Genomic DNA, 25,042 nt, shown 5'->3' on the forward strand with positions numbered 1-25,042 from the left:
AGAGTAATTGGAATGACAAAACAATTCTTAGTCATAAGCCATGCAAATAATTAGCTATTTCATAAGATATAAAGTAACAGATGGGGGTCACACAGATTTAGTGAGAGGAGTGCAAGTGATTATGCAGGCTACAGAAGATACAATTTGGAAGGCTATGAGATAAGGAGATAACTGGTTTCTGCCTACACAGTTTCAGCAGCTTTGCAAAAATGAGATTTATAAATACCTTATAAATTAAAGAAATTAACTACAGCACCACTAAACTGAAAGTACCACCTACACTACTTGCACAGTTTTCTATTAATAGTGACTGAAGCATTAGCTGCCAAGGCCTTGGAATAAATTATTATGAAATTAGAGCTTGCAGAGATGAGTTATTGCCTCTCATATGCACATTACTTGTAGCAAGAAAATACCATATTTGGAGTCAATCTCTTAGAGTGTCCAAAAGCTACATTTAGTTACAATGACATAAGAGCTCAGACATACAGCCTTCTATGTTTCATAGAAATGGGGTGGAGAAGATAAAATGGATAGTAATTTAAATGAAGATGAGATGGTTCTTTAATACTTCTCAATTCTTTTGCTCTCTCAGCTACTTCTAAGGGGTACAAGAAGGAATTCCTTGTTTTAAAAGAAACTCATCATTCTATCATGTCATTTATTAAGGAGGCAATAAATTCAGTATTAATTACATGTAAGATTATAGTTAGAAATGTTGAGTTCCACATTTAATAAATTGTCATATAACTGCAATGTGGGTGTAAAGGAGTTTCCTGATCAAAATTGTCTACCTATAGTTAATATGATAATTATAACTCTTACTGGCAAATAACAAGCTTGTTGTAAATCATTTAATCAAAAAGAAAAAAATACTAGCAGAATAGAATATAAGGGTAACTTACAGGTCACCAAGGGCCTCATATGTCCAAAGCTCAGAAAAAGAACTGGATCCACCAAAATGACTGTCATTAGAGCTTTCTTGTCATTAGTCACTTGGACAGTTTCCTGGTTCAGTCTTGCTGCTGAAACAACCTCTTCTCATGCTGAAAAAGGTATATAAATATATACCTCAACAACAATAACAAAAAAGCATTGTAAATAAATATTGAACTCTGATTAATAATGTGCATGTTAAGGTTTTTGTGAGGCTGTACTGTGTCTGTAACTTTGCTTGAAATGCATCAAAAAATAATATACATGAATCAATGGTTAGAGGGATGTGTAGATGGATATGGACAAACAGATATGTGATAAGACAAATAGAGTGAAATATTAATTTCTGCACTGATATAGTACATATATGTATTTTAACAGAAAAATTCTTCCAACTTTTTCGTGTGTTTGAAAATTATCCCAATGAAATACTGGGAAAAAATAAAAACCAAATCAAACAGAACTTGCTCACATTAAGCATGCATTCTCAGTTAGTATTTCTATGCACTTGAGAGTCTAGAAGAATCTCTATTCCTAGTATACTTCAGATAGTATTTTACATTGCTTTAAATTCATTTACCTTTCAACTTGTAAGTTCAATATGCACCTTTCTCACTGATTGCAATGGGTCATCTCAAACATTTCCTGAAGTTTTTAATTTCATAATGAATAGCTATCCATTTTTAAATACAAAAGAGCAAAATCTGAAAATATAAATTACGTATATTCTTACTACTCAGAGATACTTGGTGTGTGTTCTTTAGAATTTGCTTTAATAAATGCCCTTTTAAAAGTGAGTGAGTAAAGCAAATAGATGGGAAGCACATATTATCTTTGTCATCTAACAGATTTGGCCAGAAACCCTGCTTCTTAAAATTCAAATTTATCATTTCCCACCTGAACCGTATCATGACAAATAGTGTTTTTATCCTTCAGATTTCTCATTGACCTATCCCATGGGTATTTTATATTCTATTGATTTTCTCAGCTAGTACAGTCTTCTACATGTACTTCATAATACAGTATTATCGGATTGTACTGTCTCAATAGCTTAGGGACTGAGATGTTTATCAAGAACTGCATAATAGGCACCACTATGAATTGTGCCACAAAATAATATAAAGGAAGTAAAACTATTTTAGAGAATATTAAACAGGTTATTTTGTTTAATGGTTAAAATGGGTAACTACTCTAAGCCCCAGTTATAGACCTTTAACAGATTCAAGAGAAGCAAAATAAGATGCTTGTAGCACTTCATCCAGGGCACATCACATGCTCAGTGTATATAAGTGTGAATTGATATTAGTATGTAACTTTAAATTTGCATATTATTCACATATTCACAGACCAAAATATGCTAAACATGTCTGTACTTAAAAGAGGTTTCAATATTTTTCCATAGATATTTTTTGCATTATTGATATTTTTAGTAAGACTGTTCCCATAATGCAGCCCAACTTCAGCTTAGACAAGATCTACTATCACAAAGTCTGAATTTTTTGAGTCTCAGCCATTGAGATTTTGTTATTTAAGAATCTAAGATAATGAACTTCACTAAATGTTTTAGATTCTTTGGAAACATTCTTTTATCTCTATACTGGACTACGACTCTGCTACTTCATCTGTGTGTTTTTGTTGTCGTTGTTCTTTAGTCACTAAGTCGTGTCCTGCTCTTTTGAGACGCCATGGACTATAGCGTGCCAGGCTCCTCTGTCCATGAGAATTCCCAGGCAAGAATACTGGAGTGAGTTGCCATGTCCTGCCCTAGGAGATCTTCCTGATACAGGGATGGAACACCCATCTCCTGCACTGTCAAGCTGATTCTTTGCCACAGAGCCACCAGGCAAGTCCATATTTGTGTGTCTGTGTTAGTCGCTCAGTCGTATTCCACTCTTTCGTGACCCCGTGGACTGGGGCCTGCCAGGCTCCTCTGTCCATGGAACTCTCCAGGCAAGAATACTGGAGTGGGCTGCCATTCCCTTCTCCAGGGGATCTTGTTGACCCAGGGATTGAACACGAGTCTCCTGCATTGCAGGCAGATTCTTTACCATCTGAGCCACCAGGTGTGTGATGTAAGGTATGTAACACATAAAGTAAAAGCTTTGTTCCTCAAATGATACAATATTATTTATTTTTGCCTTTCAAATTGAAGTTTTTCCATTTGCCACAAAATAGCCATTACTAATCTCTTCCAATCATTTGTATAATTCTCACTTTCCATCAATGTTCACTGTATTTTTTCAATCAAAAAGAATAAATGATCTATTAGTTTTGCTGTCCTCCATATCTAATGGAATTTCCCTTCCAACTCACCTCATATGAGTCAACTGACATGTGGCAAATAACCATCCTCACAGATGGATTGGTAATGGCAATCACATAATTGCTGAGTTTTGCAACACAGGTGCTTGGATTGGCTCTGCTTGCCTGCCAGCAATCTACAGATTTTTGGCTGTGCCCCCACAGTTGTAAAAAGCAGCAGAGGGAGAGCACATACTCATTCAGCTGGCACTCATCCTTTTCTGCACTGGGGCCCAAAGTTAAGCCAGACTCACTGCTTTCATTGCCTCTCAGCCCCTGAATCACTGTCAGATTCTTGACTCAAATCTGTGACTTGCAAGGAAACCATTTTGGTTTAATTACAAATGCACAAATTTAATATGAAAATAATGTGTTCCTTCATGTAATATTTACTACCAACGAAGGAGTAGGAATTGAGAAACTTGAAAATAGTATTTTTCTTCCTAGTACAGAAGAGAATGTTTCTTCAATAATAATAAAACTGTTTAAGATGAGGTTTTCTTTAATAAAAAAAAAGATCTTATATCTGCTATTAGTTTTTAAATTAAACCTTTGATGCTCCAAACATACGTACATACTTGAAGATGTATGTAGAGAGAGGGATTGCTATTTAGATATGTGCTGTGCTTAGTTGCTCAGTCATGTCTGACTATTTGAGATCTCATGGACAGTGGCCCACCCAGACCCTCTGTCCATGGGGATTCTCCAGGCAAGAATACTGGAGTGGGTTGCCACACCCTCCTCCAGGGGATCTTCCCAACCTAGGGATTATACTCAGGTCTTCCACACTGCAGGCAGATGCTTTACTGTCTGAGCCACCATGGAAGTCCAAAAATACTAGAGTTAGATATATGGGTAGGTCTAAAATATTGTGAGCTATTTTTCAGCATTAAGTGTGTAAGAAAATTTGTCTGGAGTGAGAATTTATGCACTGGGCAAGTTTCCAGGAATCTTAATATGAATTAGAGATAGATTCACCATTGAGGAACTCATAGTAGAGCTGATGGAAATGCCAATGTGATCCCTTCTCCTAAAAGGTCCAAATAAAATGAAGTGATAGTATTGGAGGGGAGGCAGTGTGCCTGATGAGGATCAAGGAAAACAATAGAAAGAAATTGACATATACTTGAGATTTATAAGATGTGTAATACTTCATAAGGAAAGTATCTGGATGTAGGTAGTTTGGACAAAGAAATATGGAACAGTAGGTTTGTTTTGGAAAGTGGAATTTACATATGTTTGTTAGGATCAACTAGAGATGTGGTTGGAGAGATCGTCTTGGATCAAAAATGAAGCTCTGCTACAAGTATTTTCTCATTTTCCTTATTACGGCTTCTTATATCCACCCCTCATTTAAAAGAGGACATTTATTTTCCAAATACATGGGGTTTTTAAAATATGTTTGATGTTGATCTCTCATTTTGATATTAATTTTTCATTTAAATGCTTTCTTCTCTACAATCACATTCTGTGTTTCTTCAGTCTTTTAACTTTATTTAGGCTTTAAAAAGCTAAATCAAGGATCTCTCTTGGTAAATGTCACATTGAGTTTGAAAATATGTGGGTTATTTTCAAATATCTTTCGATACTGATTTCTAATTCCACAGTGATAAGAGAACAGACTGCATGATATTGGTACTTTTAAATCATGAAAAATTTGCACCTTGTTTTATATCCCTGGATATGTTTTAGAGTCTCCTAGTTTATAGTCTATGGGAACTTAAATGGAATTTATATTCTACTGTTGTGTGAAAATCGTATAAAGCTTAATTATGTTGAATTGGTTCATAGTGCTTTTCAGGTCCACTGTATCCTTCTACTTTTCTATTTATGTTATTAACTTTTGAGAGTTTGATATTGAAACTCCAATGAAAAATCTTAATTTATATACTTAAAAATATTTGTAATATATAGTGGAACTATATGTAACTTTGTTCTGTATTTTTCAAGTCTCCTGTAAATATGTTATCATACCTTCCCCTAATTTAAAAAATGAAAAGAAAAATTTGTTTAAAATGAAGATCTAATAATTTTTCCTAAGGAGTATGGGACTTACTAAGCATAGGCAATATGAATTGTGTATCCTATTTGAGGGAACACTTGATTTACACCTTCAGCTAATGAACTTGTTCCACTTCCTGAGTTTCCTGATCTCAGCTGCCCCACCTCACTGCACCACAACACACTGAGTTAATCAAATCAAAAATTTTGGAGTCATTCTCAAGTCTTTCTTTCATTCATACCCCATACTCAATCCACTAAAAAGCCCTGATGATTTCACCTTCCAAGCATATTCCAAATTCAAACCTTTCAAGCTTTTATCTGCACTATTTTAATAGCTTCTTTATTGGTCTCCCTGCTTTGCTTGGACCACCTATCCTAAGAATCTTTGCCACAGAGATGTCAGAGTGACCTTTCAATTTCTAAATTGGACCATGTCATTCCTTCACTTATTAACCTTCTAATAACTCTCTATTGAATTTATAATAAAATGCAAAATCCTAGAGCTCTTATGATTCAACTTTATCTCCTATGGCTCATGCTATTCTTTCTAATTCTAGTCTTTTCCTCAAACACACAAAGCTTATTTTCACCTTGGGGTCTTTGCACTAATATAGAATGTTCTTCCTCAGATATCTATGTAATGTTCTCATTCTTGTCATTTTCATCTCACATTTACAACATGGACTTGGGGGACCATTTGCAACCATATCCCAGGCATATACTATCACTGGTTCTCAAATAAGACCTTCTGAGTAGTTGGAAATGTAAATAAGGAACTTGCAACAGAATGTAAATTAATGCACTGCTTTCTTGAGAAACTTTTGCTATGTAGCAAAAAAATGTCAACTATAGCATTTTATATGTAAGTGTCATAATTGCTTTTTTCAGAAACTACAGAAACCAGTATGGTGAACAGTCTAAGGAAAATTGCCTTTATCTTGATCAGAAAACAGACATGATATATGAAAAAGAACATACCTGGGCATGGAATTGTGACTTTATGCCTTTTGTTAACCTCCTCTTGTACCTTATCAACAGACAAAGAGACAAAGGGAATGTGTATGGGTAATATGAAGATCCAACGAAATTCTGTGTGGGTGTGGTTGGTACTCAAATCTAAGGGCTTATTCTCCTTTATCATATAAGAAGACAAAATGGTCTGGGTTTGGGGCAAGTCCTCATATCCATTTCATCTGTTCAAAAAACCCAGGGTATATTAATATATACATTTAATACTGATTGAAGCAAACAGTAAGTACTCATTTTAACAGTTAATTGTGGAAATTAAGAACTGTAAATTGTATTTTCTTTTAAAGAGTTATATTGACTATTTTTTTTTCCTGTAAAAGAATCAATGCCTTGGTTGAAATCCCAGAGTTCCACACCACAGAGAATGGGAGAGCCATTTTGGCCTGGAAATGTTAAGGGCAGATGTTCCAGTTATCCATAGACATTGGAGGACATTAGTAAATCTCTTTGCCAAACATAGAATTTTGAATAGCACTGCTTTCATGGATCTTCCAGGATGAACTGGCAGCAAAATACCAGTTTAAGTAGTTGAAAGTATTCACGTTGGATGGAATTATTTAGCATCATCTATTGTATTGTAGAACAATGCCTGTCAAAAACAATAGTATGGGTATTCAGTTCTTATTGTTGTTATTGTATAATTTTTCCTTGCAAATAATTAAACAGGTTTGCCTGCCTTTTTACAATTACATGTTATTATTTGTTTTGAATAGGTGATATATGCCCATGCTACAGAGTATAAAAGGCACTTAAAGACAGAACATGAGCAATAACTCTTAGTCTGACATTTCTATCACAGGCCATCTAGTTCCTTCTCCAGAGGTATTCACTGCTATAGTTTTAAAACATGTTTTCAGAGAGCATCTATAGCATAGGTACCAAACATAATGTTTTTAAATAGAAATCATAGCTCATCTTTAATATTATTCACATTATTTTCTTTCAAATTTGGTGGAAAAAAAAATCATGGCGATCTTTCCATATCAGCTCATAAGGAATTAGTTACCTCATCCAATAGCTACACGGTATTCTATCTTCTGAATAAACCAAATTAGCTTTAACACCTCCCTATTAGTGGACATTTATGTATCATTCTAACAAAGAATTTTTTTAAAGTCTTGGAGAAGTCCTAAGATTTTGTACTACTCTAACATATTTTCCACCCTGAGAAATAGTGCCGTTTTTCAATTCACAGACGAAAAGTTGTATTTAACATCCTTTTTTCCCTGAGTTATATCATCAATTCCTTTTTGATCTATTTCAGTTTTCACTCTTAGCAAGCTGATTGTGTTGTATATTCTTTTGTAATCTCTTCTATTCTCCTTTTACTCCTGCTTTTATTTTATCTTATTTTATTTTCAATCCTGTCATATCATTGGTGTCTTCTCAAACAGGATCATTTTCTTTTATGATGTTCTTAGTGTAAGCATCATACCTGAGAGTTTATTTTTTTCCTCCTTTTGTTTTGTCCTTTGCTAACTCTTAATCTGTTACCTATCATTTCTTTCCTGAATTATTTTATCTGTGCTTTGAATTATTGAATCTATAATTACTTTTTTTTTTAATGGTAATATATTTGCTTACAGTTTTTATCTGTTCCATGAATTTTTTTTTCCAAATTAGGTCATTATTTCCTTCACTCATTATTGACAAATATTATTATATTTAAAATACATTTTGATATTTAATTACGGCACCTACAATCTCTTAGCTTTGTGGTCCCCACTTGTTCATCTTGAGTGCTACGTTAAAGCAATAAAAGGAAGAAGCATTTGGTGAATTTACTATACCTGAGTCCTGAGTTGATTTATTCCAACTCCGAGTTAGCAGCACAATGCCTCTTGACTTTTAATTGAAAATATCTCAGTGAAAAATGAAAGGAGTCTTCAAATGCTGCTGCATATTATAGAAGGTATATCTGACAGTTTTTGAGCTTCTATTACAAGCAAATAAAATTATTGATGGAAGTGCCACTCAAAAAGAAAACTGTAGTACTCTGATCCAGTTAAAATACTTTTCTAGTTCTTACGACTATTATTTGATACATTTTCAGTTGTCTTTTGTACAGAACAATTAATACCCAATATTGTGATCATCAGTTGATATCACTATAGCAGAGTTACTTGTTCTTGTGTGATATATCTCTTTGAGTTTCTAATGAAATATTTCTGACATACTGATTTACTGACAGATTTTAAGGATAAAGTTTTTTTTCTTCTTCTTCTTTTTCTAGCTTATGAATTTCTGCACAGATGTCACTCATAATTCCAGCCCTTTTACGGGCTTTCCTGGTGGCTCAAATGGTAAAGAATCTCTGCCAGCAATTCGGGAGATCTAGGTTCACTCCATGCTTTGGGAAGATCCCCTGGAAAAGGGAATAGCTGTCCTCTCCAGTATTCTTGGCTGGAGAATCCCATCCATAGAGGAGCCTGGCAAGCTACAGTTCGTGGGGTCACAAAGAGTTGGACATGCTGAACACAATTAACGCTCACTATACACCTTTACTCTTTTAGGATCTTAAAAAACTTTAAAAATACAGGTCAACAGAATTTAGGCTCTTAACATTTTAATTAATCATATTTCTCACACTGACGACTGAGCCAGACAAAGACCAAACGGACCTCTAAAGGTGAATTCTGGTGTTTCCCATTACCAAGCAAAGTTGAAAAATATGTGAAATAAAGCCAACAAGAAAAATGAAAAAATAGGACACTGCTAAGTTGCTATCACACTTATCTTGGAGTAGAATTCAAGAAATATCCCTTCTGTGGCACGGCCCTCCACTAGAATTACTTCTTAGATGGTGCCAGATATTGGATTTCCTCACTGATAAATGAAAATAATATTAACTATAAAGTCTCCTTTTCCTTTGCCTGTGTCTGAAGGAATAGACCAGGAATCCCCACCTACTTCTGTCAAAATTTATTTCAATATTTATATCACATAGTATTATATTAGACCTATGAAAAGATGACTCATTTGAAAGGAATAACTATATCTAAATCTATACTGCTTTTGAAATTCTGCTAGTGCAAAAATAAAGGAAATTTTTAGAATATTTATGAATATATAAAAATTATCTTTAAAGATTAAAGGAATTTTTACACTTATGAAATCATAACAATGGATGATGAGAGAAAAACTTTAAATAAGTAAAAATATGAGATGCAAAAATTGTAACAGTTAATAATAATTGTGGTAATAAAAATAATGGATCAGTTATAGAAGACAAATCTTGGAGGAGGCACAAACACTTGGAAATTTTCCCAAATTATAGTATTTCTAAGGAAAAGAATAAAGTAAGATTAAAATGAAGCTAAAGTGAGACAGATTCAGGTAATATGACCTGTGTATAGTAGGACTACAGGTGGTGAGAATGAAGGAGCCAGACCAGAAATAACAAATAGATACACATAAGAACTTTCACCAAATTAAGATACATATTAACTTGCAGCTTGAAAATATCTTTGAAAATCTAGGGAAAGTAATGTTAGATAAACAATACTTAGGTTGATCTTGGTGAAATTTAATCTCATGTATTAGTTTCTTATGGCTGCCATAATACACTAACACAAACTTGATGATTTAAACTATGGAAATTAATTTTTTCACAGTTCTGGAGGTTAGAAATTTGATATTGGTTTCATTGTGTCAAAACCAAGTAGTTGGCAGAGCCACACTTCCTTCCATAGGTGCCAAGGAAGAATTTGTTCTTTGTCTCTTCTACTTCTGGTGGGTGCTGGCATTCTGTGGCTTGTGGCTGTGTCACTCAGAACTCTGCCTCTGTGGTATTGCCTTCTCTTCTGTGTGTCAAGTCTCCCTCTGCATCTCTCTTGTAAGAATACATGTGATTGCATTTATTGCTCACCTAGATAATACAATATTACCTGCTTCTCTCAAGGTCTTCAACTTGACCACTTCTACAAAATTATTTTATGAAATATAAGGCCACTTTTACAAATTTCAGGAATTAGGAAGTGGCTGTCATTTGGGGAGTCCATTATTTAGCCTATGAATTAGATGTATGCTTGCATGCACATGCAAGTCTTGCAAAATACACAAAGAGAAGATACAGATTATAAGCATTAAAATAAGAATCTAGTTGCTCATAGACTTTCATTTTGTAGAGAATTCTATGGAGTTGAGTAAAATATATTTAAATGGTGATATTATAAATTGAACCAAATATTCATTTATTTTTGAGGACACCAAAAGATTTTCTCATCTATAAAAAGTCTTGGTTTACTTCTCCTGAAGAAAAAAATTTTTTGAACTACAGATGAATGGGAGATGAATCAAGGTTAGAAACTTAAGGATAGGGAAAGGTCCAGTAATAAGCAGGGAACTTTATAAAATTGACAGGTTTGAACATCAAATTAAGTCTCAGTGCTGGAGTGCTGACTTGGCTCAGTTCATAGTTGCACTCAGTTTCTAGGTAATCTTGAGTTCCATGGCTTTATATACCATCTTTATGCTGGAAACAATTTTATTCATATCTCTAACCTAGAAATCTCCCCTCTACTCTCCTTCAGTGAGGTGTTTTCTCTTTTTCTTTCTTAGATACCTCATAAGCATCTGAAAGCCAGCATACCCTGAAATGAACTGTTGTTTCTCTATTTAGACCTGTAGGACCTACAACTTTCCCTGTCTCAGAATATGATAAATTCATTCTACCAGTTACTTAAGCAGAAAATCTTATATTTATTGTTTACTCCCCTCTGTCTTTTGGTGAATCCTTTTGGCTATTGCTTACAAATATTATAAATATATCTCGTACTTCTCAGTAGCTACTAACTACAAGCCATTCTTTTCTCTTACCTGGATAATTAAACAGCTTCCTTTATGCCCACTCTTGCCTTTTTATAGTTTAGCCTGTAAAGAATGAGAGTGCTCCTTCTTAAAAAAAAGCATGATCATGATTGTGTTACTCAATCTGCTCAATGCCCTGTGATGACTTGCCATCTGCCTTTCTCTTCAGTTCCCACCTCATTTCCTATCACCCTCCCTTATTTCTTCCAGCAGCTTAGACCTCTTACCTGCTCCCTAAACACAGTATGTGAGGAGATCTCCATAGGACCTTCTCATTTGTTCCCTCTGCCTGAACTTTAATGGGACGATGTCCCCAAATATTCTAATACTCCATTTCTGTAGATGGGATCCAAGACAGACTTACTTTACTGAAAATGACATGACTTGGAGTGATAATGTAATATGATAAATAAAATATTTTTCATTAAGACATTAGCATATAATAGTTGGAATATTTTTTATCCTGAGGTATAGTGACAGTCAAAAAGAGATTGAACAGATGATTGAAAGACATCCTAGAAAAAGTTTTTTCAGGCATTGAAAAATATGCATTAAAGGGTAGAATTCTGTACAGCAGTGTCAACCACTGATCAAGAACCATGGGTGCTCTGGAATTTAAGGCATTTTTTGTAGACTTCAATCTACTCTAAGTAAATTGCTGCCTCTCAGGACTGAGAGGTGACTCACCTGAGAACTGTAACTCCAGGTGAGCTGAGAAGAAGGACATGGTATTCACTCTCTGTCTTTGAAGACTTCAATAATCTTATAAGAAAGAACTAGTGTTCTGTTCTTCTTCTCACTTAATATTTTGCACATGACTTCAAAGAGAAAACTCCAAGGGAGATTATTAAAATTTTATCTTTCATGGTTATGTGAAAATGTTAATTCACTTACCAAAGAGAATATTATACACACATTTGGTTTAAAATTGAAATGCCACAGCAGATGTTAGGATTTGAGCTTTTACTCACTTATTACCTTGCACAAAGATAGTAACTTCAAAATTAGCATATTACAATGTTGTAAAACAATGATAGCACATTTCAACTAAAGAAAATTGGTGGAATGTCTTTAAAGGCAGTGGAGGGAGGCAGAGTCCTCTTGGATTAAAATGTTGTTTTGTGCCTGAGGCTATAGACTAAAGACTCATTTCCATTGATGCAGTGAAAAACAGAAACTAAACTAAGTTTTGCTCTTCCTGAAACTCCTGTCTTTCTGGAAACTGTCTTTAGCAAAAATAAAATTACACACAGTGTCTTCAAAGGGGTCCTTGCAAGTATGATTCTTGAAGTTTGTTATTCTGCATGATACCTTTTTTCTTGGAAAATATTATTTTTCATCCCAAAGGCCTAACAGTATAATGAAAATTTGCATTAAAAATATATACACAGTCCTTTATGTCACCTGTGATTCCTAGACCACAACACAAGAATCTGTATTTTCTGCATTCATGGAAAAGAAAAAAAAAAAAAGATGAGAATAAAGAAGAAAAAACAAAGTCCACATGCAAATGAGTGAATTCATTTGTCCTCAGCCATTCTATGAGGAGAAGAATATAACCAAGAAAACTTAAATTTGATGTCAAGAAGAAAAAAGAATCTATCATGAAACATTAAGAAATGCTAAAAACAAAAAATGCCAAAATATCAAGATTAACGTAAGAATGAAAATTATCATATGTGACTAAAGTCTAAAAGATATCAGAAAAAGTTTACTAAAAAGTATATAGTCAAAACCTCATAAGTTAAAGTTTTACTCCCCTCTTCAATAGGGAATCACCCTTTCTGAAGAATATCTGCTGCAAGAAAATACTTGTATTTTCTAATATGGTAGTAGAATATGAATATAGATGTGAATGTGCCCTAGGCACTTTAAGAAGTGTTGAATTTTAGTTTAGGCTGTGAAAGTAAATACTGCACTGAACAAAGTTTAACAGTCAATAAAGACTTCATTCAAGGTTATTACAATTGGGGAATTAAGATTGCTGGGAGAAATATCAATAACCTCAGATATGCAGATAACACCACAGTTATGGCAGAAAGCAAAGAGGAACTAAAGAGCTTCTTGATGAAGGTCAAAGAGGAGAGTGGAAAATCTGGCCTAAAACTCAACATTCAAAAAACAAAGATCACCGACATTTTGTCCCATCACTTCATGACAAACATATGGGGTAAGAATGGATACAGTGACAAATTTTATTTTCTTGGGCTTCAGAATCACTGTGGACGATGACTGCAGCCTTGAAATTAAAAGATGCTTGTTCCTTGGAAGAAAAGTTATGACTAACCTAGACAGCATATTAAAAAGCAGAGGCATCACTTTGTCAACAAAGGTCTGTATAGGCAAAGTTGTGGTTTTTCCAGTATTCATGTATGGATGTGAGAGTTGGACTATACAGAAAGCTGAGCACTGAAGAACTGATGCTTTTAAACTGTGGTGTTGCAGAAGACTCTTGAGAGTCCCTTGGACTGCAAGGAGATCCAACCAGTCCATCCTAAAGGAAATCAGTCCTGAATGTTCATTGGAAGGACTGATGCTGAAGCTGAAGCTTCCACACTTTGGCTATCTGATGCAAAGAGACAAACCATTAGGAAGACCCTGATGCTGGGAATGATTTAAGGTAGGAAAAGGGAGCAACAGAGGACGAGATGGTTGGATGATGATGGCATCATCAGCTCAATGGACATGAGCTTGAGCAAACTTCGGGAGATGGTGATGGACAGGGAAGACTGGCCTGCTGCAGTCCATGGTGTTGCAAAGACTCAGACATGACTGAGCAACTGAACAACAATAACAACAGTTTCAAATGGGGAGAGAGACTGAACTCAACTTCTCTGAAATAAAAGATGTGAAGGTTTTTACGTGTTGAGGTGAGCTAGTAGAAAAGTACTGGCAGACTTTGGGGGAGGGTTGACCAAAGGGATATGTTGAGCACATAGAGTTATTCTTGAGTTTGCAATGTTTTCTTCTGGGATTAAGCCATCAGTGTTTGGTAATTGGCTCCCAAAGAAGTTAGGCTCCTATCTTCCCACTGAGACTGAGTGATGGAGGCACTATCTCTTTTAATGTTTAATTTCAAAGTAATAGTTCCCAGGTCCTTGAGAAAGACATTTCATGGGTAGTAAAACTGACAAGAAGCTGAAAGATTTATATACATTTCAAAGGGATAGAGAAAGAATTTACAATGGCAAGATTTCTGAAGCAAATTCTCTTAAGAAACTGGAAGTCAGAGGCCCACAGCCAGGAAGAAATTTGTCTAAAGCTTAGTCAACCTGAGGGGAACAGTAAGACTGTCTTGGTCAAGGCAATGACTTTGCATTTATATTCCAGGTTGTATTAGGTATACTAGTAGCATTCCTCTGGCTTTTATCCCTCCCTTTGACTAAAATTGGGAGCGGTTATCCTTAATAGATGATAGATAGATAATAGATAGATTGATAGATCATTCTATCTCTCTTATTTTTAGATCATTCTCTTGATATATTTACTTCAAGCATTTTAGAATGGTGTTTTACACTGTTAAATACATTTTTATAGTTTATTATCCAGAGACTTCTTTGATAAATCCCCTCTGCTCCTGCTTTTTCTCCCTAACCATTGAAGGATATAAAAAATAATTAGAATGTCTAACTCAGAAAAACAAGGTAATATAGTAATTGCCTCAAGCAAAAGATGTCTGCAAATGCTTCTGAGGAGAAAAGCAAGTCTTTGTATTCACCTACCTAGTTTAATAATTATTATGTAATTAATCCTAGTAGCATATCTTTCTGAACCTGGTAAGAATGATTACTTGTCCATATTTTTGAGAGTTCACAAAACAGTCAGTACTTTTAAAATGAAGGATGGTATGGGGAGGGAGGTGGGAGAGAGGTTCAGGATGGGGAACACGTGTACACCTGTGGCAGATGCATACTGATGTATGGCAAAACCAATACAATATTGTAAAGTAAAAAATAATAATAATAATAATAAAAAAAATTTTTTAATAAAATGAAAAGTGTGATGGGAAACAAAAATTAAAAGTCTGATTAGTCATCTTGCATCTGAATTGCTATTGTTACTTAGTGTCAAGTAAGCAAATTCTGTGTGTCGTGTCAGTCACTCAGTCATGTCCAACTTTGCGATGCCACAGACTGTATCCTGCCAAACTCCTCTATGGAATTCTCCAGGTAAGAATACTAGAATGGGTCACCATTCCCTTCTCCAGGGGATCTTCCCGACCCAGGAATTGAACCTGGGTCTCCTGCATTGCAGGCAGATTCTTTACCCATTTGAGCCACCAGGGAAACGGAAGCAAATTTTGGGTTAGCTCAAACAAAAAGATGATCTTCAGAAATAACTGCAGTTAATGAACAACTGTAAAATATTCTATGTATTTCATGTACTCTTTCTTATTTTTCAAACATCCTCTCAGAGTATATATTTATGATAAAAATGACATCCTGAAAGGATACCTTTCTGGTGTGGAGGTCATTGAAAAAACTGTTTGTGCCAAATTTATTTTATGCATTCAGTAATATCTGCTACAGTTCCTTGTTCAGAGAAAAACAATTAGGTCCTCAGATATCAATAATAAGTACATTTCTTTCTCATGTTAAATTGCAAGTTTTATGGTTATTTGCTTGTGAGTACTAAAACAGTATGAATATTGCACCCCCACCCCACTTGCTGAAATCAGAATTACCTGAGAAACTTAAAAATACTGATGTCTAGATTCCACTCCAAGATTCTAACATGTAGTCAAGGTTTAAAGTTGAGAATCATTGAATTAAATACCCAAATGTCAATGTGAAATTACCTACTATACATATCTACAATTCTATCTCATCACCTCTTCTTTGCTGAAACTCTCAAGTACATCAGTTCAATTCAGTCGCTCAGTCATGTCCAACTCCTTATGACCCCATGAACTGCAGCACGCCAGGCCTACCTGTCCATCACCAACCTCTGGAGTCCACCTCAACCCATGTCCATTGAGTCAGTGATGCCATCCAACCATCTCATCCTCTGTTGTCCCCTTCTCCTGCCCTCAATCTTTCCCATGATCAGCGTCTTTTCAAATGAGTCAGCTCTTCATATCAGGTGGCCAAAAGACTGGAGTTTCAGCCTCAGCATCAGGCCTTCCAGTGAACACCCAGAACTGATCTCCATTGGGATGGACAGGTTGGATCTCCTTGCAGTCCAAGGGACTCTCAAGAGTCTTCTCCAACACCACACTTCAAAAGCATCAATTCTTCTGAGCTCAGGTTTCTTTATAGTCCAACTCTCACATCCATACATGACCACTGGAAAAACCATAGCCTTGACTAGATGGACCTTTGTTGACAAAGTAATGTTTCTACTTTTTAATATGCTGTCTAGGTTGGTCATAACTTTCCTTCCAAGGAGTAAGCATCTTTTAATTTCATGGCTGCAGTCACCATCTGCAGTGATTTTTGAGCCCCCCAAAATAAAGTCAGCCACTGTTTCAACTGTTTTCCCATCTATTTCCCATGAAGTGATGGGACCGGATGCCATGATCTTACTTTTTTGAATGTTGAGTTTTAAGCCAACTTCTTCATTCTCCTCTTTCACTTTCATCAAGAGGCTCTTTAGTTCCTCTTTAGTTTCTGCCATAAGGGTGGTGTCATCTGCATATCTGAGATTATTGATATTTCTCCCGGCAATCTTGATTCCAGCTTGTGCTTCCTCCAGCCCAGCATTTCTCATGATGTACTCTCATCATGTACATTTTTCATGATGTATATTGTCAACAGGATGACAATATACAGCCTTGACATATTCCTTTTCCTATTTGGAACCAGTCTGTTGTTCCATGTCCAGTTTTAACTGATGCTTCTTGACCTGCATACATAGGATAGTCTATTTGGATAAATTCAGTGAAGGCTCTCCTCCTACACACACCTCTCTCAATCTTTTTCTTCTACTTTTGTCATGTTTCTTCCTGGTTCTCGGAGGACTCACAATGTAATTTTCCTGCTACACAATGGAACTGAGCTCGGCTGTATCTCATCCTCCCATCCAATCACTCAGTCAGCAAGCATCTAACCAGTGTAATGGTACTTGGCAAACAGTTCCCAGTTGGGAATCTAGAGATGGATCTGATAATATCAAGGCACTGGCAGTTAATTGCCATGGGAATTTGGATTTTTTCACCTTTCAGGGTAACCATAAAGAATTAAACTAGGCTAAGAAAATGTCTGGAAAATAAACCAGTCTTTTTGGGGCGGGTTTTATGTGGTGTGTACATGGTTACTTGTGTTAACATTCACTTCTCAAATCATTCTTTCACTCCTGCTGCTTTATTATCTCATCAGTTGGTGACTCTAATGATGAGATTTTGCATCAGGTATAAGACAGAGCAAGGCAAACTAAACTCACGGATAAAAGCTTCAGAATAAGTCAAGTGGTATTCTAGGTAAAATTCAAGAATGAAGCAGTTGGTTGTCCAAGGTAGGACAAAGTGGACCATGGTATCTTTTCTTATGACTGGGACTAATCATATAAGAAAATTTATAGGTATTCTACAAACATTGGTTATGTTTTATTCATTATTACTCTCATCAAGAGAACTTTTAAAGGGTCCTCAATGCTGTTGAATAGGCATCATTTAGTTGTTTTATAAATAAGAGTGTTCTACATCAAAATGACACTCAACTGATTCAGAAAAACATAATAGATCCTAGGAGAATGGCACCTGAAACCAAGATGGTGGTTATATAATAGAAAACCAGGATATTTGGCTATCTTATGTGTGGCTTTTTTATTCATCTCAAGATGAGGGAAGAAATATAAAATAAAATGTCCATTTATAGCACCACTGAAATGAATTAACTTGACATGTATAACAACTCTTTTTGATCAGCTGAAGTTGATAAAATACCATGATCTTTGACACACTGAGGACTGCAGATCTATATTTATTGGATTTAACTATAGAGATACTTCGGAGAAGGCAATGGCATCCCACTCTAGTACTCTTGCCTGGAAAAATCCCATGGATTGAGGAGCCTGGTGGGCTGCAGTCCATGGGGTCGCTAAGAGTCGGACAAAACTCAGCGACTTCACTTTCACTTTCATGCATTGGAGAAGGAAATGGCAACCCACTCCAGTGTTCTTGCCTGGATCCAGGGACAGCAGAGCCTGGTGGGCTGCCGTCTGTGGGGTCGCATAGAGTAGGACACGACTGAAGCGACTTAGCAGCAGCATAGAGATAATTATGACCAATGAATAATGAGATTTGCTTCTGCTGACAGTCTGCAGACTGATAGACTCACTTTATACTGAGTACTAGTTTTCAGTGCTTAATTAGCATAATCAACAACACTGCCCTGGGCTTCCCTGGTAGTTCAGTGGTAAAGAATCCACCTGCCAATGCAGGAGACACGGGCCTGATCCAGGAATAACTCACATGCCTAAGAGCAACTAAGCCTCTGTACCACGACTACTGAGTCTATGCTCCAGAGCCTGGGAACCACAACTACTGAGCCCCTGTCCCACAACTACTGAAGTGCATGCGCCCTAGAGCCTGTGTTCCACAGGAGAAGCCACGACAATGAGAAGCCTGGGCACTGCAAAGAAGAGTAGCCCCCATATGCCACAACTAGAGGAAAGCCTGCACAACAACGAAGACCCAGCACAGCCTGAAAAACAAATAAAATTGTAAAGAAAAAAGAAAAAAAGAAATGACAAGAAAAACAGCAAAACAAAACAAAAACAGTGCTGCTTTTTCCTGGGATTTAAAATCCCCTGACATCTCCCCTTTAATGAAAGACAATGAATTTATTCATGGGATGCATTCCCTTGTCATGAAAGTTAGTAAGTGCAAATTTGTAATTTTTAATATTATTAAAACAATATAATTTATCTGAAAAAATATAATCATTTCTTTTTTGAAATTGAACAATTTCTTTACTAAAATCCTGATATATCTGGGTCCAGTCAAGGGATATTTCAGATAGTACATAGTTTTTGAATTACAGGAAGAGTAATTTACATGTGGACATGTTTGGGACAGTTGACGAGTGAGGAAGTGAGAAAGAAAAAAATTGAAGAAACAGGAGTATAATTTTAAGACTATAAGCATACACATCTTTAAAAAATTCAAAATACAAGTAATTATATTCTTTTACATTTTGTCTTTTGGTTGTGACATTTTGTTTCTATCATTAGGTAATTTCAAGTGACCAAGTCTCTTTTAAGATTCTCTTAAATAAATTCTCTTGCCTTCATATAAAAAAAAAACCAAAGAAGCCAATTACTTTGTTTGTTTTAATATATCATATTAACATTAAATGCATAAATTAATTAAAAGGAAATAATATTGTAAATCACAGTATGTAATGTTTCAAGACCTCCCACCCATTTTTTTAAAATATCTTTTATCAGTGGTAATAAAAATCAGTTGGAGATTGGAAACAACTCAGATACATTTTAGGGAAATACTTTCTTAAAGTTATTCAGGAAAGAGAGAGTTTGAAGCTGCAAACTGTTTTAATATGCATATAATTAATTGTCATACTTTATAATGTGAAATTTAATTAAACTTGTTCTAGCCATTTGGGTTTTGGAATGCTACGTACAATACTAAGTGAAAGAAGAGAGGAATCGATTTTATCCTTTTGACATTTTTGTTTTATACATAATAGCTTTCTTACCAGGAGTGTAAGAGAGCCAATGATAGTTTTGCCTTGATCTACAGGAAAACGAACATTCTATAAAAGGTAAATCTATTAATTAGAGACCTGCACAGCTTTCTTTCTTGCTAGTGTAATCGTTAAATTGATTTTTCCAATCCATCATGTAATTGTTCCAGCGATGGAATCCTGCTTTCCATTCTCGTTCTACTTCATCAATATTTCCTGTAAAACATGGAGTGAGTTGTGTTAATCTACATTTCATATCTGTTGGTTAATTTAAAAATAATTTTGATTTCAGATACCATTTTCTCCTAGCACACTGCACAGTGATCTTTTAATTCATTATTTATTATCAACTTCCTTCACTACATGAAAAAACTAATAAATTTTAAATATACTATATGAAATTGAAAATTATATATACATACAAGATGTATTCAATATAAAATGCAACACACATCATTTTGTATATTATGTAAAATTATATTAAATATTTTTGCTATAGTTTCTGAGAAGATACATAAATATTGTTTTCTAGACTCCCCTAAGCATAGCAAAAATCTCATTTAATACATATATTTTACATATCTAATTATATAGCAGAGTATTATTTCTGATGAAAATATTCATATATAAATATGTATTATTAATGCTTTAGGAGAACTGTGTAATTGGCATTCTACATAGATCTTACATTCTTTCTGTATGAATATATTTTCATTACACACAAAGCCTGGTCATTGAAAAGAGTTTATTAAAAATAGTGTAATATAGAAGTTTATTAACTGCTTTGAAAATTAGAAAGATGACCAAGAAAATCTCTGTTTTTCAGCAGTTTGCAAAGTGTATGTATGTGTCAGGGGAAAGGAGTGTTTCTACCAGAAATAATATGAGACAAGGAACCAAAAAGGGTTTATGTAATACAAAAAAAACTTGAAATTTTGATTTATTTGAAGTGTATTATATTAAAGAATAAAGATTGTAAACAATAGAAGCTCTTAAATTACAGGCTTTTAAAATCATATATTTAAGTTCCTAATATAAATAGATGTAATAAAGCCAGAAGATGGTTTATTCAAATCTATAGGTATTTAATATATTTGTAGTACTCTCATGGTTTAAGGTTTTAGGAGGTTTTGTCAAGAGATAGCACTGGTCATAGCAAACAACCTCTTCCAACAACACAAGAGAACACTCTACAAATGGACATCACCAGTCAATACCAAAATCAGATTGATTATTTTCTTTGTAGCCACAAATGGAGAAGCTCCACACAATCAGCAAAAACAAGACTGTGAGCTGACTGGGGCTTAGACCATGAACTCCTTATTACCAAATTAAGACTTAAATTGAAGAAAGTAGGGGAAACCACTAAACCATTAATTTCAGTTCAGTTCACTTCAGTTGTTCATTCGTGTCCGACTCTTTGCAACCCCATGAATTGCAGCACGCCAGGCCTCCCTGTCCATCACCAACTTCTGGAGTTCACTCAGACTCATGTCCATCGAGTCAGTGATGCCATCCAGCCATCTCATCCTCTGTTGTCCCCTTCTCCTCCTGCCCCCAATCCTTCCTAGCATCAGAGTCTTTTCCAATGAGTCAACTCTTTGCATGAGGTGGCCAAAGTACTGGAGTCTCAGCTTCAGCATCAGTCCTTCCAAAGAAATCCCAGGGCTGATCTCCTTCAGAATGCACTGGTTGGATCTCCTTGCAGTTCAAGGGACTCTTAAGAGTCTTCTCCAACACCACAGTTCAAAAGCATCAATTCTTCGGCACTCAGCTTTCTTCACAGTACAACTCTCACATCCATACATGACCACTGGAAAAACCATACCCTTGACTAGATGGACCTTTGTTGGCAAAGTAATGTCTCTGCTTTTGAATATGCTATCTAGGTTGGTCATAACTTTTCTCCCAAGGAGTAAGTGTCTTTTAATTTCATGGCTGCAGTCACCATCTGCAGTGATTTTGGAGCCCCAAAAAATAAAGTCTGACACTGTTTCCACTGTTTCCCCATCTATTTCCCATGAAGTGATGGGACCATTCAGGTATGACTTAAATCAAATACCTTATGATTATACAGTGGAAGTGACAAAAAGATTCAAGGGATTAGATCTGATAGACAGAGTGCCTGAAGAACTATGGACAGAGGTTCATGACATTGTATAGGAGGCAGTGATCAAGACCATCCCCAAGAAAAAGAAATGCAAAAGGCTTTGTCTGAGGAAGGCTTACAAATAGGTGAGAAAAGTAGAGAAGTGAAAAGCAAAAGAGAAAAGGAAAGGTACACCCATTTGAAAGCAGAGTTCCAAAGAATAGCAAGGAGAGACAAGAAAGCCTTCCTCAGTGATCAATGCAAAGAACTAGAGGAAAACAATAGAATGAGAAAGACTAGAAATCTTTTCAATAAAACTAGAGATACCAATAGAACATTTCATGCAAAGATAGGCACAAAAAAAGGACAGAAATGGTATGGACCTCAAAAAAGCAGAACATATTAAGAAAGCGTGGCAAGAATACACAGAAGAACTATATAAAAGTTGTCTTCATGACCCAGATAACCATGGTGGTGTGATCACTTACCTAGAGCCAGACATCCTGGAATGCGAAGTCAAGTGGGCTTTAGAAAACATCATTATGAGCAAAGCTAGTGAAGGTGATGGAATTCCAGTTGAGCTATTTCAAATCCTAAAAGATGATGCTATGAAAGGGCTATACTAAATATGTCAGCAAATTGGAAAACTCAGCAGTAGTCACAGGACTAGAAAAGGTCAGGTTTCATTCCAATCCCAAAGAAAGGCAATGCCAAAGAATGTTCAAACTATCACACAATTGCACTCTTCTCACATGCTACCAAAGTAATGCTCAAAATTCTCCAAGCCAGACTTCAACTGTATGTGAACTGTGATGTTCTGTCAGGATCTGCATTAGGCATTACTGACCAAATGGAGGCATGGCCCCAACCCCCTCTCCTCATCTTGCAGGCACGGCCCCAGGATGAAGGAGTTAGGCCTTGTGATTCTGATTTGTTTTTTCCTTTCTTCGGTTGAGTTGGCTGGAAAGAATGTTAAGGTGCTTGAGAGAAGCATGAGAAAGCACAAAGCCTTCTGCAGTTGTGCCCGGAAAATAATCTATAAAATAACCGTTGACATTTGTTCAAGGATCTTTACAAAGAATGTCCCAGGATGAGCACATAGGCCGCAGCTTGAGGCCAGGGGAAGGACTGTTATCTGAGACCTGTTTGTGAGGGAAATATTTATGGCAAAAGAAGTTTGCTTAGTTTGGGTTTAGGAATAATTAAGAATAGCTAGAAGCCTTTTTAGGAGATAGTGATGTTAAGATGCTAGGGGCAAACAGGATTTAGAAAAATAAGAAATAAACTGAGGAATGTAGCATGAGTTACAATGTAATCACAAGTTAAGTATAGAACACATAAGAGAAAGTAGATAATAGATAGTAAAGCCGATTCTGAGAGAATCCCTGAAGCTGGAACTCTGTAGAACAACAATGATTTCTGGAGACAATAAATCTGGTGGGGGAAATCTAAAAATGTCAAACCACTGACCTAATGCTTTTCTCAAAGTATAAAAGAAAACCTGAAGCTTGAAATAAACATGTAGTTCCACACTATGAGTCAGAGGCTATATCATCATCTGCCGACACTGCTCACCCCTTCAGGCTGATTCCCTGGCTGCCGGAGCTGGACTCCGGCAATATTCCAGATTTTCTAGCTGGATTTAGAAAAGGCAGAGGAACCAATATCAAATTGCCAACATCTTCTGGATCATTGAAAAAGCAAGAGAGTTCCAGAAAAACATCAACTTCTGCTTTATTGACTATACTAAAGACTTTGACTGTGTGTATCACAACAAACTGTGGAAAATTCTTAAAGAGATGGGAATACAAGACCACCTGACCTGCCTCCTGAGAAATCTGTATGCAAATCAAGAAGCAACAGTTAGAACTGGACATGGAACAACAGTCTGGTTCCAAATAGGGAAAGGAGTATGTCAAGATTGAATATTGTCATCTTGCTTATTTAACTTATATGCACATCATGAGAAATACCAGGCTGGATGAAGCACTAACTGGAATCAAGACTACCAGGAGAAATATCAATAACCTCAGATATGCAGATGACACTACCCTTAGAGCAGAAAGTGAAGAGTGACTAAAGAGCCTCTTGATGAAAGTGAAAGAGGAGAATTTAGAAGCTGGCTTAAAATTCAACATTCAGAAAACTAAGATCATGGCATCTGGATCTATGGCAAATAGATGGAGAAACAATGCAAACAGTGACAGACTTGATTTTCTTGGGCTCCAAAATCACTGCAGATGGTGACTGTAGCCATGAAAGGAAAAGATGCTTACTCCTTAGAAGAAAAGCTGTGACCAACCCAGACAGCATATTAAAAAGAGAAGACATTACTTTGCTGTCATAGGTCCATCCAGTCAAAGCTATGGTTTTCCAGTAGTCATGTATGGATGTGAGAATTGAACTATACAGAAAGCTGAGTGCAAAAGAATTGATGCTTTTGAACTGTGGTGTTGGAGAAGACCCTTGAGAGTCCCTTGAACTGCAAGGATATCCAACCAGTCCATCCTAAAGGAAATCAGTCCTGAACGTTCATTAGAAGGACTGATGCTGAAGCTGAAACTCCAATACTTTGGGCACCTGATATGAAGAACTGACTCATTGAAAAAGGCACTGATGCTGGAAAAGATTGACGGCAGGAGTAGAAGGGGACGACAGAGGATGAGATGGTTGGATGGCATCACCGACTCAATGGACATGAGTTTGAGCAAGCTCTAGCAGTTGGTGATGGACAGAGAAGCCTGGCGTACTGCAGTCCATGGGGTCACAAAGAGTTGGACATGACTGAGCAACTGAACTGAACTGAGTAAAGCTAGAAGATGGTTTATTTAAATCTATAGGTCTTTTATATATTTGTAGTTCTGTCACTTTTTAAGTCTTTAGGATGCTGAGCTACAGTCATTAAATTAAAAACAAAATTTTAAGTTATTTCAACTATTGTGAAAATAAAAACTGACAATTTTTATTATATACTTTCCAGTTAGGAATTTTTGAAATTAATTATAACTTTGTAAGGTGCTAATTAGGAGAAGACTGTTCATGTGATCTCATACTACATTATAATGTATACATAAAAATGTCTTCATATTATTAAAAATGGAGCACATTCAGTGATTTGTTTTTTGTTAAATGAAAATCAAAATATTTAATGTCATTAAGAGATTCCCCTGTAATTTAAGATATATTTAGGTTTGAAATGTTCACAGTGCTTGGACACTGGACAAATATT

The 25,042-nt window shown here is 35.8% G+C and overlaps 1 protein-coding gene across 1 annotated transcript in view; it reads right to left on the reverse strand.

The window, feature by feature from the left end:
- Positions 1-19,332: 19,332 nt before the first annotated feature.
- Positions 19,333-25,042, reverse strand: part of BCHE (butyrylcholinesterase) — a 78,288-nt gene continuing 72,578 nt past the window's right edge. Inside the window, exon 4 of the mRNA XM_010840926.1 lies at positions 19,333-19,940. Within this exon, the coding sequence (XP_010839228.1) occupies positions 19,816-19,940 (125 nt within the window). The 3' untranslated portion in view covers positions 19,333-19,815. The remainder of the gene's footprint in view (positions 19,941-25,042) is intronic.

The sequence above is a fragment of the Bison bison genome, unplaced genomic scaffold, assembly GCF_000754665.1.
Source record: "Bison bison bison isolate TAMUID 2011002044 unplaced genomic scaffold, Bison_UMD1.0 scf7180017864149, whole genome shotgun sequence".
NCBI classification, from domain to species: Eukaryota; Metazoa; Chordata; class Mammalia; order Artiodactyla; family Bovidae; genus Bison; species Bison bison.